The sequence below is a fragment of the Lolium perenne genome, chromosome 6 (assembly GCF_019359855.2).
Source record: "Lolium perenne isolate Kyuss_39 chromosome 6, Kyuss_2.0, whole genome shotgun sequence".
Taxonomy (NCBI): domain Eukaryota; kingdom Viridiplantae; phylum Streptophyta; class Magnoliopsida; order Poales; family Poaceae; genus Lolium; species Lolium perenne.
The window spans coordinates 147,021,019-147,039,669 of NC_067249.2; the positions used below are offsets into that span (position 1 = coordinate 147,021,019).

Consider the following 18,651-nt stretch of genomic DNA (forward strand, 5'->3'; position numbering starts at 1 on the left):
CCGGCCACTTAAGGGGTGCGGCCACCTTGTGGTGTTAGGGTGGCCGGCCCCCTCCCCTTGGCCCTCATTATATAGGTGGAACACCCAAGAGTTGGTCTACAAGTCTTCGAATAAGACCCCAAACCAAAACCTTCCATATGACATGAAACCTACCCAAGCTAGGACTCCCACAGTCCCACTAGAGGTGGGATTCCCACCTTCCCTTGGGAGGGGGTGGCCGGCCACCTTAGGTGGAGTCCACCTGGGACTCCACCCCCTAGGGTTGGCCAGCCATGGTGGTGGAGTCCCTTCGGGACTCCGCCTTCCAAAGTGAATTTCTTCCGGAATATTCTAGAACCTTCTAGAACCTTCCATAAATGCACCGGATCATTTCCAAAATTTGGAATATGACTTCCTATATATGAATCTTATTCTCCGGACCATTCCGGAACTCCTCGTGATGTCCGGGATCTCATCCGGGACTTCGAACAAATCTTCGAACTCCATTCCATATTCAAGTTCTACCATTTCAACATCAAACCTTAAGTGTGTCACCCTACGGTTCGCGAACTATGCAGACATGGTTGAGTACTCTCTCTGACCAATAACCAATAGCGGGATCTGGAGATCCATAATGGCTCCCACATATTCAACGATGACTTTAGTGATCGAATGAACCATTCACATACGATACCAATTCCCTTTGTCACGTGATATTTTACTTGTCCGAGGTTTGATCATCGGTATCACCCTATACCTTGTTCAACCTCGTCTCCTGACAAGTACTCTTTACTCGTACCGTGGTATGTGGTCTCTTATGAACTTATTCATATGCTTGCAAGACATTAGACGACATTCCACCGAGAGGGCCCAGAGTATATCTATCCGTCATCGGGATGGACAAATCCCACTGTTGATCCATATGCCTCAACTCATACTTTCCGGATACTTAATCCCACCTTTATAACCACCCATTTACGCAGTGGCGTTTGATGTAATCAAAGTACCTTTCCGGTATAAGTGATTTATATGATCTCATGGTCATAAGGACTAGGTAACTATGTATCGAAAGCTTATAGCAAATAACTTAATGACGTGATCTTATGCTACGCTTAATTGGGTGTGTCCATTACATCATTCATGCAATGATATAACCTTGTTATTAATAACATCCAATGTTCATGATTATGAAACTAATCATCCATTAATCAACAAGCTAGTTAAGAGGCATACTAGGGACTCTTTGTTGTTTACGTATCACACATGTATCAATGTTTCGGTTAATACAATTATAGCATGGTATATAAACATTTATCATAAACATAAAGATATATAATAACCATTTTTATTATTGCCTCTTGGGCATATCTCCAATAGCAATGTGATTCTTTCTCTTTTGATTGGATGCCATAGAATGAAAGAACCTGAAATTTTCATCTCCAAGAGTGACCCACTTGATTTTACCTCTTTGTTTCCAATAAGCTAGCTGTTGCTTTAGAAGAGCAGCTAAGTGTAATTTCATTGCTATTCTGAACTGCCTTTCCATAGTGCTAAGATCTCTAAAATTCTCTGTAGCATCTATAAGAGAGATCAGAGCATTCAAGTATGTAATATCATTATTAATAGAAGAAATAGAATTGGACAACTTCTTTAATTCTTTTCTAAGGATCTTGAACTTGACAGTAATACTTTTTGCAGCATCAGCATAGTGGATAGATTGTGTCCATACTTTTCCCACAGTAGAGAGGAAGTCATGCGTATCTAGCCATCTATTTTCAAATCTAAAGACTGAGGATTTTGGTATGGAAGTTTGTATTTAGATAACACAAGGCACATGATCTGAAGTAGTCATGACCAAAGGCAAAGCTATAGTGTTTGGAAATGTGGTTGTCCAAGCCACGGATTTGAAAAACCAATCTAGCCTTTGCAGCAAAGGGGAATCTTGCATATTACTCCAGGTAAATTTTTTGCCTTTAAGAGGAATATCCACCAGTCCAAAATTGCTAATTGCTTCATTAAACAAGAGCAGTTCATTAACATTTCCCCGTGCCTTATTTCTATCTTGAGGTGATCTTATTAGGTTAAAGTCTCTAATCAGAAGCCAATTTTCATAATCTGGAATTACAATGTTATTAAGCCATTATAAGAAGGCCATCTGTTCACTGTCCTAGCATGGTGCATAAATACTAGTCAGGGTCCAGAACAAATCTAGTTTAGTTGATTGCAGTTCTACTAAAATAGCATATCTATTCTGGAAAACACATCTGCCATTGAATACAGAACTATCCCAAACAGTGACAATTCTACCTGATCTCCCTAAAGAGGGAACAGACACAAAGGAATCAAAATTTCTAGGGCAAAAATTTCTCAGAAACTGCAAGTCAATATTTCCCCTTTTTGTCTCCTTGAGGCAGATCACATGGCAAGCACTTTCTATTATTTTGTTCATGATGATAGGCCATTTCTATGGATCATTGGTCCCTCTTATATTCTAGTTAAGCACTTTCCAAATATCCATAAAAACAATAATATTTATGGCCAGCTGCTACCATAAACTGTAGCCAGATCGGATACTTAGGAGTGCCAAAGGTCCAAAAGCGATTACAATAGCAGCTCATAATGTAGCATAATAAGGGATTAAATTCCATAGCAAGAGGGAGCCAACATATATATTATAAAAATAAACCCAAGGCCCCAGCAAGTGACCAAAAGAAATTCAGAAGTGTAGGTGGCATTCAGCATGGACCAGCACATCCAACTTCTACTTTTTCTTGGGCTTCTTGACTGCATCATTGACTTTCTTTTTGGTAAACAATTTCTTCTCTTTGGGAGATGTAATCTGCCGAGAAGTAGAACTCTGAGGAGGCAAGTCATCACACTAGTAACAATTCGCTAGTCCATAACGATTTTAGTACGTCAGCGAATGGCCAAAATCCGACATGGACACGTGTTTCTGACGGTTTTGCAGACTGTGGCGGATCTCGAGTCACAGATGGACCGATTAGCGGATCTCGCGGATCTTTGTCCAATGAGCAGCATCAGAACGACAGTTCAGTTAGCACCACCGCATCACCCAACAGTTCAACCGTCGAACACTACACCACCAGGTCACCACGTTACCTAGGTTAGAATTTCTAACTTTGCGTGAGCATTATCTGGCTTAACTGCTCAATCCTTGCCTCCATGATGACACGATTCTTTTCTCCTTCTTCTACCTTGCTACTAAGCTCATCCATTTGATCACGCTGACTACTCACAAGTCACAATATCCAGCAACTTTAGTGAATGTACAAGAATGTCTCCTAGAGGAGGGGGGATGAATAGGCGGGTTATAAAAACTTCTACTTGAGGGCTAAACAAGGCGGAATAAAACCACTCAATGTTTACTTGTTTAGCATAAAGCCTATCAACTAGCGTTTTCCTATGTGCACCAACAACCTATGCTAAGAATGATGAGCAACAAGGTGATAACAAACTAGATATAGAACATCAAGCATGAAGGCTATCACAATGTAAAGCGCATAGGTAAAGGAGCTCGGGTTGAGAAGTAACCAGTGCACGAGGAGACGATGATGTATCCCGAAGTTCACACCCTTGGGTGATACGTCTCCATTGGAGCGGTGTGGAGGTACGAGGCACTCCAATGAGCCGCTAGGGCCACCGTATTCTCCTCGAGCCTTTCCACCAAAGGGAAAACCTCGATCCACTAAAGGACCCTTGAGGGTGGTCACCGAACCCGTACAAGCTTGGGGCAAACACCCAAGTATCAAGCTTGAGGCAACTCCACAACACCGGAGGCTCTCAAGTACAATGCCACAAGGGCTACAACACGCCACACCGGCAACAAGGCCACAAAGGCTCCAACGCGCTACAACCGGCTCCAAAACCACAAAGGCTACCACACTCCACAAAGGAATCAACGTCACAAAGGCTACTACGTCACAAAGGCGACAAGGCCACAAAGGCAACAAGGCCACAAAGGATACCATGCCACAAAGGAACTAGTGCACCTATACATCTGACAAGTGTATTAGGTGTGTTGGGGACACAAGAGACTTCTTGTATCGTAATTGCATGGTTGCTTGAGAGGGATATCTTTGACCTCTACCTCCCTGAGTTCGATAAACCTTGGGTGATTCACTTAAGGGAAACTTGCTGCTATTCTACAAACCTCTGCTCTTGGAGGCCCAACACTGTCTACAGGAATAGAAGCGTGCGTAGACATCAAGCTATTTTCTGGCGCCGTTGCCGGGGAGGTAAGGTAAAAGGTATTCACATCCTCCGACTACTAAGCTATTTCCTAGCACTGTTGCCGGTGTGTGAGTGCTCGAAGCTATTTCCTTTAGATCCTGCAATTGCATCTTTTTGTTTCTTGTTTTTCACTAGTTAGGCATAATGGAAAATAACAGTGAGCTTTTTAATCTATTTCCTGAGTTAAGACATGAATTGTTTGATGCAAAAATTAAAAAACCTATGGAACCTTATTTGCATGCTAGTAGCAATGTTATTAGTATGAACGCAATTACTGCTAATGCTATGGAAAAGTCTAAGCTTGGGGAAGCTAGTTTATATAAAAATAATAATTTTTGCTCCTCAACTTTGGGAGAAATATTATGCCTTGATAATGCTTTTTCTCCAATATGTGGTGATTCGAATGATGCTTGTGATATTTTAAATCCACCTACTGAAAGTATTCCTTTCAAGATACCCATGAAAATTATTGAACGTGTTATGGATAACCGCTATGAAGGGGATGGAACTGTCCATTCTGGAGATCATTTACTGTTTTTGCATGAATTATGCGGGTTATTCAAGTGTGCAGGTATCTCTATGGATAAAGTGAGGAAGAAACTATTCTCTATGTCGCTGTCCGGTAAAGCGGTGGATTGGTATAAATTGCTGAAGAATAGGCATTCTCTTGATTGGGAGGATATTATGCCTCTATTTTATTCTAAATTCTATCCTCCAAGTGAAATTCACAAAGACCGAAACCGCATATATAATTTCTGGTCTCATGATGGAGAGAGTATTGCCCAAGCATGGGGGAGATTGAAGTCTTTAATGCTCAAATGCCCCATTCATGAGCTTCCTGGTAATATCATCATTGATAATTTCTATGCAAGACTTTATTTTCAAGACAAAACCTTGCTGGATACTACTTGTTCTGGATCATTCACGCGCAATAAAGAAGAGTTTAAATGGGACCTTCTTGATCGGATTCAGGAGAACGCTGAAGATTGGGAGAACGACAAAGGTAAAGAATCAGGTATAAACTATGAATATGAATGCATTAAGTCTTTCATTGAAACTGTTGATTTTCAAGAGCTTAATGCTAAATATGGTCTTGATCCTCAAATTATGGTCAATTGCTATAGAGTCTTTGCTTCTCATATTAATGTTCCTAAAGAAAATTGGTACATGTATCATGAACCTTTCAAAGACACTTGCATGGAAAATGAAATTGTTGTTAATGATTGCAATAAACATGCCAAAACTTCTGAAAATACTATTTCTTATAAGCATGTTAATTTTTGTGGAATGCATAGACCTTGTGGAATTAATCAAATCAAAAATGAATATTGTATCCATCATAGGAATGAAAAAACTAGAAAGTGGTTTAGGGCTCTAGATGATCTTGGTGAAAAAGTTTGTGCCATCTATCCTTTTATTTGTGAACTTTGCCATAGAGTGGGTAATTTTAATTTTCAATGCTCCCCCAATGATAATTCGAACCCCATGAGTGCTACAAATTTGTATTGTGATGATGAAATCCTTCCTAATCAGCATGATGAACTTACTTTATTTTTGGGGTGTGAAGAGTTATCAAGAAAAATTTGTTTGTTAGATATGAATGATCTTGATATTAATAGTGTCCTGCATGGGTGTCTTTCTTATTGAATTAATAATTGCCATACAAATACTTACATACAAAATATTTTAGAAGATGACACTTTGCCAAAATATGATAGGACCGCTGTGTGTTTTAAACTTATTAATGAAAAGGAGGAATCCTCCCAAGTTTCTTCTATTGTTTCTGGAAATAAATCAGGTTATGTGGAGAAGCCTCCCATCAAGCCTCTCCCTCCTAAAGAAGGGAACGAGGAGAAGGAAAAGAAGAAGAAGAAGGGAACGAAGAAGAAGAAGAAGAGGGGGAATAAAAAGAAAGAGGTATCGACATATCCCCGCGTGTATGAGATAACAATAGGTAACCGTAAGTATGTTGCTCCTAATGATTATTATGATAATGAATCTGAGTACAATGATCTTCCTATGACCTTTACCTACATTAGTGATCATGATTTGAAAGAGCACACTACTTTTGATATTGAAAAATATCTGGGAAACTAATTCTGAAAATGATGATGTTAATAATTGCCATAGTATTAGTACTATCCATGCTTCTTCCCATAATAATATAGAAAGCTCTAAGCTTGGGGATGAGGTGTTTGAAAATCCTTTTGCTACTGATGATTATATGTTTGATACAGCTCCTTCTAGTAACAATGATGGTAAGATTACAGATGAACATACCGTGGAAGATAACTATTCTATTTCTTATGATGACAATATGCCTCCAATCTTTGACAATTATGATAAAGAATGCAATGACATAGGTTATAATTACCCTTATGAAACTTGTCATAGTTATGATGGGATTGCCAAAAACAATTCCCTTAGTATGCAACTTGTTTATCATGTTCAAATTCTTGATAATGATCCTGCTCCAATTGCTATTAATGAGAAGAGTTTTTCTTATGCCAAAATTAATGATACTTTTATGCATATGAACCATGATAAGAATGCTTTAAGTGATGATTATATTGTGGATTTCATCAATGATGCTACGGAAAGTTATTATGAGAGAGGGAAACATGGTTATATGCATCTTAATAATATTAAGTTTCTCCTCTTTATGTTGAGAATCTTGAAGTTACTCGTGTTTTATCTTCCTATGCTTGTCACTTTGCTCCTCATGAATTTATTTGTGTACAAGATTCCTTTTCATAGGAAGCGGGTTAGGCTTAAATTTGTTTTGAATTTGCTTCTTGATGCTCCTTTTTGCTTCATTTTCTATTTTCATGAGAGCATCATTAAAATTGATGAGCCCATCTTAATGGATATAAAGAAAGCACTTCTTGGGAGATAACCCATGTTTTTATTTTGCTACTGTTTTGTTGTGTCTTGGAAGTTGTTACTACTGTAGCAACATCTCCTTATCTTTATTTTATTGCATTGTTGTGCCAAGTAAAGTCTTCGATACTAAGGTTGATACTAGATTTGGATTACTGCACAGAAACAGATTTCTTGCTGTCACGAATTTGAGTAGGCCTCTCTGTAGGTAACTCAGAAAAATATGCCAATTTACGTGAGTGATCCTCAGATATGTACGCAACTTTCATTAAATATGAGATTTTTCATCTGAGCAAGTTAAGTGCCTCTAAAAAATTCGTCTTTATGGACTGTTCTGTTTTGACAGATTCTGCCTTTTATTTCGCATTGCCTCTTTTGCTATGTTGGATGAATTTTTTTGTTCCATTAACTTTCAGTAGCTTTGTGCAATGTCCAGAAGTGTTAAGAATGATTATGTCACCTCTGAATATGTGAATTTTTAATTATGCACTAACCCTCTAATGAGTTTGTTTCGAGTTTGGTGTGGAGGAAGTTTTCAAGGGTCAAGAGAGGAGGATGATACAATATGATCAAGAAGAGTGAAAAGTCTAAGCTTGGGGATGCCCCCGTGGTTCATCCCTGCATATTTCAAGAAGACTCAAGCATCTAAGCTTGGGGATGCCCAAGGCATCCCCTTCGTCATCGACAACTTATCAGATCACCTCTAGTGAAATTATATTTTTATTCCGTCACATCTTATGTGCTTTACTTGGAGCATCCGTATGTTTTTATTTTTGTTTATGTTTGAATAAAATTGGATCCTATCATGCTTGTGTGGGAGAGAGACACGCTCCGCTTTTTCATTTGAACACTTGTGTTCTTAGTTTTACTTTTAATGTTCATGGCGAAAGTTAAAAACGGCTTCGTTCATTGTTATTTGGTTGGAAACAGAAAATGCTTCATGTGGTAATTGGTATATGGTCTTGAATAATTTGATACTTGGCAATTGTTTTGCTCAATAGATCATGTTTAAGCTCTTGCATCATGTACTTTGCACCTATTAATGAAGAACTACCATAGAGCTTGTTGAAATTTGGTTTGGATGATTGGTCTCTCTAAAGTCTAGATATTTTCTGGTAAAAGTGTTTGAACAACAAGGAAGACATTGTAGAGTCTTATAATGCTTGCAATATGTTCTTATGTAAGTTTTGCTGTACCGGTTCATACTTGTGTCTGCTTCAAACAACCTTGCTAGCCAAAGCCTTGTACTGAGAGGGAATTCTTCTCGTGCATCCAAAACCTTGAGCCAAAATCTATGCCATTTGTGTCCACCATACCTACCTACTATGTGGTATTTCTCTGCCATTCCAAGTAAATTGCTTGCGTGCTACCTTTAAAACTTCATTCCTTGTCTTTGCAATACATAGCTCATGGGAAAGTAGGCTTAAAAACTATTGTGGTAAAGAATATGTAGCTTATGTATCTTATTTCTTATAAGTTGCTTGTTGAGCAGTAACCATGTTTCTGGGAACGCCATCAACTATTACACCTTTGTTGAATATCATGTGAGTTGCTATGCATGTTTGTCTTGTCTGAAGTAAGGGTGATTTATCATGATTAAATGGTTTGAGTATGCATATTGTTAGAGAAGAACATTAGGCCGCTAACCAAAGCCATGTATCATGGTAGAAGTTTCAGTTTGGACATTAATCCTCAATCTCTTATGAGAATATTATCTGTTGTTGAATGCTTATGCATTAAAGAGGAGTCCATTATCTGTTTTCTATGTTGTCCCGGTATGGATGTCCTCAAGTTGAGATCTATCAAAAACGAGAAATCAAATGCGATCTATCTCCTTGGACCTTTGTACATGCGGCATAGAGGTACCCCTTTGTGACACTTGGTTGAAACATATGTAATGCAATGATAATCCATGAAAATCCAAGCTAATTAGGACAAGGTGCGAGCACTATTGGTATTTGATGCATGAGGCTTGCAACTTATAGGATGTCTTATGCATAACACATATGAATTATTACTACCGTTGACAAAATTGTTTCTATGATTTCAAAATAAAAAGCTCTAGCACAAAAATAGTAATCCATGCTTCCCTCTGCGAAGGGCCTTTCTTTTACTTTATGTTGAGTCAGTTTACCTACTTCTTTCCATCTTAGAAGCAAACACTTGTGTCAACTGTGCATTGATTCTTGCATACTTGCTTATTTGCACTCATCATATTACTTTGCGTTGACAATTATCCATGAGATATACATGTTGAAGTTGAAAGCAACTGCTGAAACTTATATCTTCCTTTGTATTGCTTCAAAACCTTCTACTAAGAATTTATTGATTTATGAGTTAACTCCTATGCAAGACTTATTGATGCTTGTCTTGAAAGTACTATTCATGAAAAGTCTTTGCTATATGATTCAGTTGTTTAGTCATTGTCTTTACCATTGCTTTAAATCACTTCATTCATCTCATATGCTTTACAATAGTATGATCAAGATTATGTAAGTAGCATGTCACTTCAGAAATTATCCTTGTTATCGTTTACCTACTCGAGGGCGAGTAGGAACTAAGTTTGGGGATGCTTGATACGTCTCCAACGTATCTATAATTTCTGATGTTCCATGCTAGTTTTATGATAATACCTACATGTTTTGCTCACACTTTATAATGATTTTATGCATTTTCCGGAACTAACCTATTAACAAGATGCCACAGTGCCAGTTCCTGTTTTCTGCTGTTTTTGGTTCCAGAAAGGCTGTTCGGGCAATATTCTCGGAATTCGACGAAACAAAAGCCAAACATCTCACTACTAGAAAACAGCTTATCAGTGGCGCACCAGTTTTTAGTGCGCCACTACTATCACGCCACTGCTAACTATTAGTAGTGGTGCACCTCAAGTGCGCCACTACTAATCTGGATAGTAATGGCGCACTGGTACATCTATAGGGTGCGCCACTATTAAATCTACAGGGAGCGCCACTATACACCTATACGGTGCGCCATTGCTTGTGAGCGAATAAAAAAAGCCACATGGGGCCTATTGTGGGATCTATTGTGGCGAATTGACCAGGATTGCAAAACAATAAACATATGGAGACCAGGTCATCATGTGGTAACATTAGAGTGATTAATTAATTATTACAGAGTAATTATATTAATTATTACAGAGTAGTCAAAAAAATTACAACACTATTTACAAAAAGCACCCTGTAAACAAAAACGAAAAAGCAATCTAGTCCGAGAGCGTCGCTGCCAGCGCCGTCTGCCCGTCCGCTAGCCGGCCGCCGTGCTCCTCGCCGTACTGCAGGGCCGCTGTGCTCCTCGCCGTGTTGCCGGGCCGCTGTGCTCTTCGCTGTGATGAAGAACATCCGTCTGTGCGCCGACGCCGTCGTCCGTCATCCGGCGTGGTGGGGGAGTGGAGGACGAAGACGCGGACGGCCAGGAGCCCCTGAGGTAGTTGCAGCTTGCCCTGGTTCATGTCGTGCCGGTGCCGGCGGCCGGAGACTTCGCTGCAAGCAAAAGCAGAAGGGGAAGTCAGATCGCGAGGCGACCATAGTCTCCGGTCGTTCGGATCGGACGCATCGCGGCGGGATGGGCGCGACAGAGCCATCAGATCTAGCGAAACGGAAGGTAAGGGAGGTGAGGTGACGCTAGGGTTTCAGGCGAGGGACGACTGACCTTGAGGGCGCCGAGGCCGGAGGCGGCTCGGTACATGGTGGTCGGCGCCTGCGGAGGATTCGCTCGACGGAGTGGTCGCCGGCGGTGCCTGCGGAAGAAGCGACGGAGGCGGAGATGGGGACGGAGACCATGGGACGCCGACGCAGCCATCCACGGCCACACCGTGCTCGCGGTAGCGCGGCGCGACACAGTGTCCACAGATCTCCGCAGATGTGCCGGCGGCGCGACGTGGAAGAGAAAGGGGATAAGAAAGCAAGTGCGATGTGGGGAGAAGAGAAAGGGGAGAAGAAAAATGGTGGATGCGGTGTGGTGTGGTGGCGTGGTGGGTGGGTGCAGTCTGGTGGTGGGGTGGTGGGTGGGTGCGGTCGATCTGGTGGTGGTGCGTGCGCCGTGCGGTCTGGTGGTGGGGACACGTTTGCGGTGGATCCATCATCCATGTGCGGTGGCCGGTGGCGCACCAACATCTAGTGCGTCATTGGCGTTTGCAGCACAGTGGCGCACAGAATATAGGTGCGCCATTGCTATTCAAATAGCAATGGCGCACCTATATTTGGTGCGCCACTGCTAACTTTAGATCAATCTGTAACCTAGTTTCACAATTAGTAGTGGCCCATGACTACACTAGTGCGCCTGGTAATTGACTACCAGTGGAGCACCACTTTTAGGTGCGCCACTGCTATATAGCAGTGGCGCACCTGTATAGTGGTGCGCCACGGCTAGGCCTTTTTCTAGTAGTGTCTTATTTCACCGAGACGGACGAGAACACCGAAGGGGAGACGGAGAGGAGGCCCAGGGCCCCCACACCACACCTGGGCGCGGGCCCAAGCCTGGCCGCGCCACCAGGTGGGGAGGGCGCCCTGCTGCCCCTCCGACTCTGCCTCTTCGCCTATAAAACCCCTCGTGACCTAAAAACCCGATACCAATTGACGAAACTCCAGAAAGATTCCAGGGACGCCCCCGCCATCGCGAAACTCCGTTTCGGGGGACAGAAGTCTCTGTTCCGACACGCCGCCGGGACGGGGAATTGCCCCCGGAAGTCATCTCCATCGACACCACCGCCATATTCATCGTCGTTGATGTCTCCCATGATGAGGAGGGAGTAGTTCTCCCCCGAGGCCGAGGGCTCTACTGGTAGCTATGTGGTTCATCTCTCTCTCCCATGGTGTGATCTTTATGTGATCATGAGCTTTGTATCACTATTAATCTATGTGCTACTCTAGTGATGTTATTAAAGTAGTCTATTCCTCCTCCATGATGTAATGTTGACAGTGTGTGCATCATGTAGTACTTGGCGTAGGTTATGATTGTAATCTCTTGTAGATTATGAAGTTAACTATTACTATGATAGTATTGATGCGATCTATTCCCCCTTTCATAGCTATTGTTGACAGTGTGTATGCTATGTTAGTACTCGGTCCAAATTGCAACGGTCTATTATGCACTCTAGAGGTTACTTTAATATGAACTCCGGACGTTGTGGAGCTTGTTTACTCCGGCTTGAGGTGTGCTTTTGTAGCCCTACACAATGAATGGTGTTTGTTATCCAACAAGAGAGTGTAGAAAGTAGCATTTATTTATTCAGTTATGTGATCAATGTTGAGAGTGTCCACTAGTGAAGTATGATCCTAGGCCTTGTTTCTAAGTATTGAAACACCGTTTCTAACAAGTTCCGTTACATGTTTGCTTGCTGCCATCTTTATTTCAGATTGCAATTACTACTTACAATCATCCATATTACTTGTATTTTACTATCTCTTCGCCGAACTAGTGCACCTATACATCTGACAAGTGTATTAGGTGTGTTGGGGACACAAGAGACTTCTTGTATCGTAATTGCAGGGTTGCTTGAGAGGGATATCTTTGACCTCTACCTCCCTGAGTTCGATAAACCTTGGGTGATTCACTTAAGGGAAACTTGCTGTTGTTCTACAAACCTCTGCTCTTGGAGGCCCAACACTGTCTACAGGAATAGAAGCGTGCGTAGACATCAGTCGTATGCGCCATTCTTGAGCTCTTTGGACATGCGACGGGCCTACATACCAACTTCGCCAGGTGTTCGGTCTCTGCGATTGCCTGCACGGAGGAGGTGGCGAATGCCGCGGAGGTGGTGATGGAGTGCCAGCCGGCACCCTTCCCCGTCAAATACCTTGGCATTCCTCTTTCTGTCTGTCGGCTGCCGGTGAGGCGTTCCAGCCTGCGGTGGACCGATTGGCTGACAAGCTACCCACCTGGAAGGCGTCGATGATGCCCCGGGTTGGGCGCTGGTCAAGTCGGTGCTAGCGGCGATTTCGCTGGACCAACTCATGGTGCTCAGCTTCAACAAGAAGGCGTTGAAGCAAGTGAATAAGATCATGCGGAGCCTTCTGTGGGTTGGGAGGGCGGAGGCCAATGGCGGCCACTACCATGTCAACTGGTCCAGGGTGTGCCGCCCGCTGCAGTTTGGGGGCTTGGGGATCCCAGATCTCGCACGCACTGCCATCATCCTCAGGGTTCGTTGGCTTTGGAGGATGTGGACTGACCCCCAACGACCTTGGCGTGGGCTCGACATGCAGTTCTCAAAGATCGAGCTGGATGCCTTCGCTGCCTCCACTTCCATGGTGGTTGGCAACGGAGAATCCTCTCTCTTCTGGGGGGACCGATGGTTGGATGGCAAGTCCATCAGGGAGATAGCGCCAGAAGTCTACGTGCTCATTTCCAAGCGCTGCAGGAAGTAGCGCACGGTACAATAGGCGCTGGTGGAGTGCAACTGGATATCGGGCATTGGAGGTGCAATGAGTGCCCTGGCCCTTTGGCAATATGTTCAGCTGTAAATTAGGCTGAGGGACGTAGTGTTATCTCCGGACCAAGACAAGCTGGTTTGGCGTTGGACGACGGTTGGCCAGTATTCTTCGAGCTCCTACTACGACGCCCTCTTCCAGGTGGCGATACTATCAGGTTCCTGGAGGCTCAACTGGAAATCCTGGGCGCCACCCAGGGTGAATTTCTTCATCTGGCTTGCTTGCCTAGATAGATGTTGGACGAGTGAGCGTCTGGCACAGAGGGGATTGCCCCACGCGACAAGACGCTCGCTGTGCGACCAGTCTGTTGAGACTATGGCGCACATTCTGACCGGATGCTCCTTCTAGAGGACTATTTGGTTTGAGGTCCTATCGTGGATTCGGTCCACCGCTAGGCCTCCCACGGGTGAGGGTGACTTCGCGGAGTGGTGGTCGCTTGTGGTGCGGACCGCCCCTCGCAAGTTGCGTAAAGGTACATCGTCACTTATCATGCTTGCGGCGTGGTGGATCTGGAAGCACATGAATGTTGCGGTCTTCGACAATGCGCGTCCCTCGGTGACCTCCTTACTAGGCGACATCAAGGCCGAAGCGCGACAGTGGGCGGACGCGGGTGCCCGGGGGCTTCGCCAACTTCTCCCCTAGATTAGGTCTTTTGGGTTGAGTTGTATGGCGTGGTTCTCTCTTGGACTTGTACATATGAACCTTCTTTTTCTATCAATGCATCGAAACGCAAGGCTTTTGCTTTTTCGCGAAAAAGTAGGAGTAGCTAACCAGGGAGTGCATTTTCGTAGCTAAGAGCATGTCTAACAGACCCCTTAAAACGCGGCCACCCCGTAAAATTCCGGCGGGATAGGGGGTGGGCGCAGTTTGGGCCGTCTAGCAGGCCCCGTATTGGGGCCGGCCCGTATCGGCCGAATACGGCCCCGTCAAAAACACACCGCCGCCCCTACAAATACAGGGTGTTGTTGCGACTCGCAACCCTAGCTCCGTCGTGCGCCACCGCCTCTCACCACACGCTGCGGCGAGCAATTCCACGCTGCACGCCGCAACATTAGCACCGCCGCCGGCCATGCCCGCACGAAGGAGAACTAGTGCATCGCCCGCCTCCGGATCGAAGCGATCCCGCTCGCCGGACACGCTCAAGGAGGCGTGGCGGCGCCAGTGCAAGCTCTCCGCTGCCGGGAGTCGGTGTGCGGCATGTAGGTACATCGGCGGGCGGGCGCTACTACAAGGCCGATCCGCCGCTCAAGCCGATGAGTGGCATCGACTTCGAGAAGTGGCGCGCGGATTGGGAGCAGCAGTGCCGCACGGAGGCGGCATGGGAGGCGCGGCTTGGGAGCTCCAGCGGCGGAGGAGCGCCGCCAGCCGGCGAGGAGGAAGAGGAGGCGGAGGAGGGAGAAGACCCCCTCTACTTGCAGGCGGTGGCCGCGTTCCTGAAGGATGCCGCCGACAAGGCTCGTGCGGAGGAAGTCGATGCGGCGTAGGCCATCGCCGCTGTGAAGGAGATGGAGGCGTGGGAGGCGGAGGCCAATGCGCCATTTTTCATCCACGACGACTAGATCGCTTCGTAGAAGTCGCGATCCATTAGGATCGCACAATTTTGTAAAATCTGTATGTATGATCTACCTATGAACTGATGAACTATCGAAGAAATTTCCCGGGGTTTACAATTTCAATATACGGGGTGAAATACGGGATCTGCTAGACGGAATGGTTCATGCGTGAGTATTTTTTTGATACAGGGCCCTCTACTCACGTTTTACGGTGCAGAAAAATACGAAACTGTTAGACATGCTCTAATCATCTTTATATTCGTCCGGTACTGTTCTCTCAGTAACGTGTGAAGATAAACCAATTACTAATATGTTTGATATGCAGTTAGTCTTTCCACTTGTTACTTAATATTGACTCCCTATGTTTGTTTCCTAGATGGCCATGAACTGCCTGCGACTACATTCCGGGATGGTCCTTCAGACATCGCGCTCTCTGGAATCTGCGGAACATTCGAAGGCTGGCACCAGGGCCCTATCTTCTAAGCTTGATAACATTATAATACCATTTGCAAACATGATGTAGCCGTAAAATTGTAAAGGGAATTTGCTCATTTGTATTAGTACACGTACTGCAACATTTTTTTGTTAAGGTTGTATACTAGAGCAGCGAATTCTTCTTAAAGGGTTTATGCCTATTCTCTAGCTAGCTATTAACTTAGTGAAATAGGGTTTATGCCTCAAACTAGCGCCTGGTTTTGGACTTCCAGACTCTTTAACCTTATGGTCAGTTCAGTTGGTCTAGAATGTTGTCCACGATTTTCAGCGTAGACGTCTTTTTTTAAAACTGTTAAGACTAACCTGTTCCACATTGGTATGAAATCGTCGGCCGCTCCGTCAACGAGGACTACCGGCAAATCACGATGGACCCACGGCGCCAACTTTGTCGACCTCGCCGGACCTTCCGAGCTGCCGACGCCAAAGGAGGAGAAGGCCGCCGCCAATTGGTCCTTCGGGCCATCCAGCGAAGACGGCAACAACCTCGACTTCAGCGCCTTTAACTCACGGTGCCGCTAGATTTTTTTTTAGTTTTTTAGTTTAAATTCGAGTTACTTTTGTATAAATTTCGTTTGAATTTCGTATGAATATCGTTTTAAAAATATCATTTTAAGTTTCAAATCCTATCGGGGCTGACGTATGGGGGCGTCGGTGTGGGAGCAGCATCCCCAAATAGAGGATGCTCTACCGGCGCCCCCATATGGCATTGCCGGCGTCCCTGCCGGCGCCTATTTGGGGGCCGCCGATGGAGATGCTCTAACTGACTAAATGTCTTACTAGCCTAACAATAAAGAATGGGATATAGTTAAGGTAACAATGTCACACAAGTAAAGCACCATGTGAAATGCATTGTGTCTACATGTAAAAGTAAAATTATTAAAAAAAATGAAACAGTGTCTAGGAGGAACTAGAACACTATTGATATAGTTGAAGCTGGACTTGGCGTGACAATTCCAGAATTCGTCCCTGACAGGAATCGAACTCTGGTCGTTAGGGTGCGTCACTGCTATCCTAACCACTGGGCTAAGCCCACGTCGTCAAAGTAAAATTATTAGAAAAGCCGTAGCAACGGCATGAGCAGTTTGCTACTTACGCTTAATCTTGGTCTGTACTTGCATTACGAATTCATTTAGATTTCAACAAATGGCATATATCCATGTGAAATAGGTCTCTCACACGGACAGGAGTTTAGCTCTGCCACGAACCGGAAGTCACACGGACACGGTGCCGGCAGCATGCGGCCATCCTGCCTATGGCTTTAGTCGCGTGATCATGACGCGTTACAAGGTCGGTTAGTTGAAGTAGAAAAGGCCGACGCGAACTCGGACTGTCGCAGAGATCTTTTTTGTTCTTTTTGCGAATTGGCGTTGGCGCATGGAAGAAGAGTCGGACACGAACCCGAAGGAGTATATAATGGGTGCTGCACAAGAGCCACAAACTCACAATTAACCCCTGCCCTTCCCTGATCACACCGTGTGACTAGCACAAGCAGGAAAGAATCCACCTTTCATCCCTCGATCGGCGACGATGATGCAGCGCGCCGTGAATCCCTGGGCCTTTGCTCGCCCTCCGCCGCCCGGCTTCGGATTCTCCTTCGCTCGGCAGCCCGTCGCCGACTTGCCCGCACGTCGTCGACCTCCGCCCCCCGGCTTCGAATTCTCCTACGCTCGGCAGCCCGTCGCCGACTTGCCCTCCCGTCGTCGACCTCCGCCCCCCGGCTTCGAATTCTCCTACGCTCGGCAGCCCGTCGCCCGTCTTCGAACCCCGCCCCCCAGCATCGGATTCTTCTGCGATCAGCTGCCCGTCGACGACGTGCCCGCCCTGCTCCCGCCATCGCCCAGCGAGATCCCCGTGCAACCGAAGCACCCAAAGCGCGCGGCGCCGCCGTCCGTATCCACAGCCGTCTCAGAGAACGAGAAGCCCTCCACTACGAAGCGCCGGCGGGTGTGCTCCGACTACGAAGACGACATCGACGCCAACCTCAGGAGGACGGAGCGGAGCCCCGAGGAGCGGCCGCGGCCGGACTACCTGAAGACGGTGCAGAAGGACCGGGTGAGCCCGTCGGACCGCGCCCGCATGATCGAATGGATGGACGCGTTCGTCCGGAACCACGACCTCGTCGACGGCACGCTCCACCACGCCGTGGCCTACGTCGACCGGGTCCTGTCGGTGCGAGCCATGAGGAAGCATACCGACCACGAGCTCCGCCTCCTGGGCGCCGTGGCCATCTTCGTGTCCGCCAAGTACGAGGACGGCCAGCGCACCTTGGCGAAGCTGGACCCCGACAAGATCTCCTGGTACGTCGGCGGGTCCGCCACGAGGGAGGAGGTGCTCGACGTGGAGCGCCGCATGGTGGTGGCGCTCGGGTACCAGCTCGGCGGCCCAACGGCGCACACCTTCGTCAGCCGCTTCACCAAGCACGCACAAGAAGAGGAGGACCTGAAGATCCAGCGAATGGCGCACCGCCTCGCCGACGAGTCGCTGCGCAACTACGCGTGCCTCGGGTACGTGCCGTCCGTCGTGGCGTCGTCTGCAATCTTCCTGGCGAGGTCTGCGCTGCTGAACCCGCCGGACGTAGCGGCGTGGAGCACGGAGATGCAGGAGCTCACGGGGTACGACGTCATGAACTTGGCCGGATGCCTGCATGCTATGCGCCCAGTCGCTCATCTGTGACCCTCGGCGTTGATCAACTGTAAAAGCGAGAGAGCAATTTTGGCAGATTGTACAAGTAGATAAGAACCGTAGACTCTCTCTGTAATGTTCATGCATATGCATCTGTAACAGAGCAATTGTTGGGAATATTGTCTCTCCCTGTGAATGGAACCTGTTGTACATGAATCTCAGCTTTTAATTGCTGGTTATATATTTTTCCCATTTCATTTGTAATGGCTAAGATCTAGGTGATTTACTCGTTGAGTTTCTTTTTTCGAATTCATCGAGTTGTGACGTTTTGAATTTTCGAGTAGGAACTTCTAGTAGCTTTTTTTTGTGAGAACTTGGGAGCTTTATTAATTCAAAGACATAGGGCTACAATAAGTCAAGAGGTT

General features: G+C 45.6%; 1 protein-coding gene across 1 annotated transcript; it reads left to right on the forward strand.

Annotated features, from left to right (window-relative positions):
- Positions 1-17,067: 17,067 nt before the first annotated feature.
- Positions 17,068-18,423, forward strand: LOC127309522 (putative cyclin-F2-1). The gene has a single exon (XM_051340346.2). It carries the CDS (start codon positions 17,132-17,134, stop codon positions 18,275-18,277), a length of 1,146 nt encoding a protein of 381 aa, XP_051196306.1. The 5' UTR covers positions 17,068-17,131; the 3' UTR covers positions 18,278-18,423.
- Positions 18,424-18,651: the final 228 nt, after the last annotated feature.

Excerpts from the sequence above, each read along its gene's own strand:
- LOC127309522 (XM_051340346.2), top strand. The coding sequence starts at position 17,132 with ATGATGCAGCGCGCCGTGAATCCCTGGGCCTTTGCTCGCCCTCCGCCG.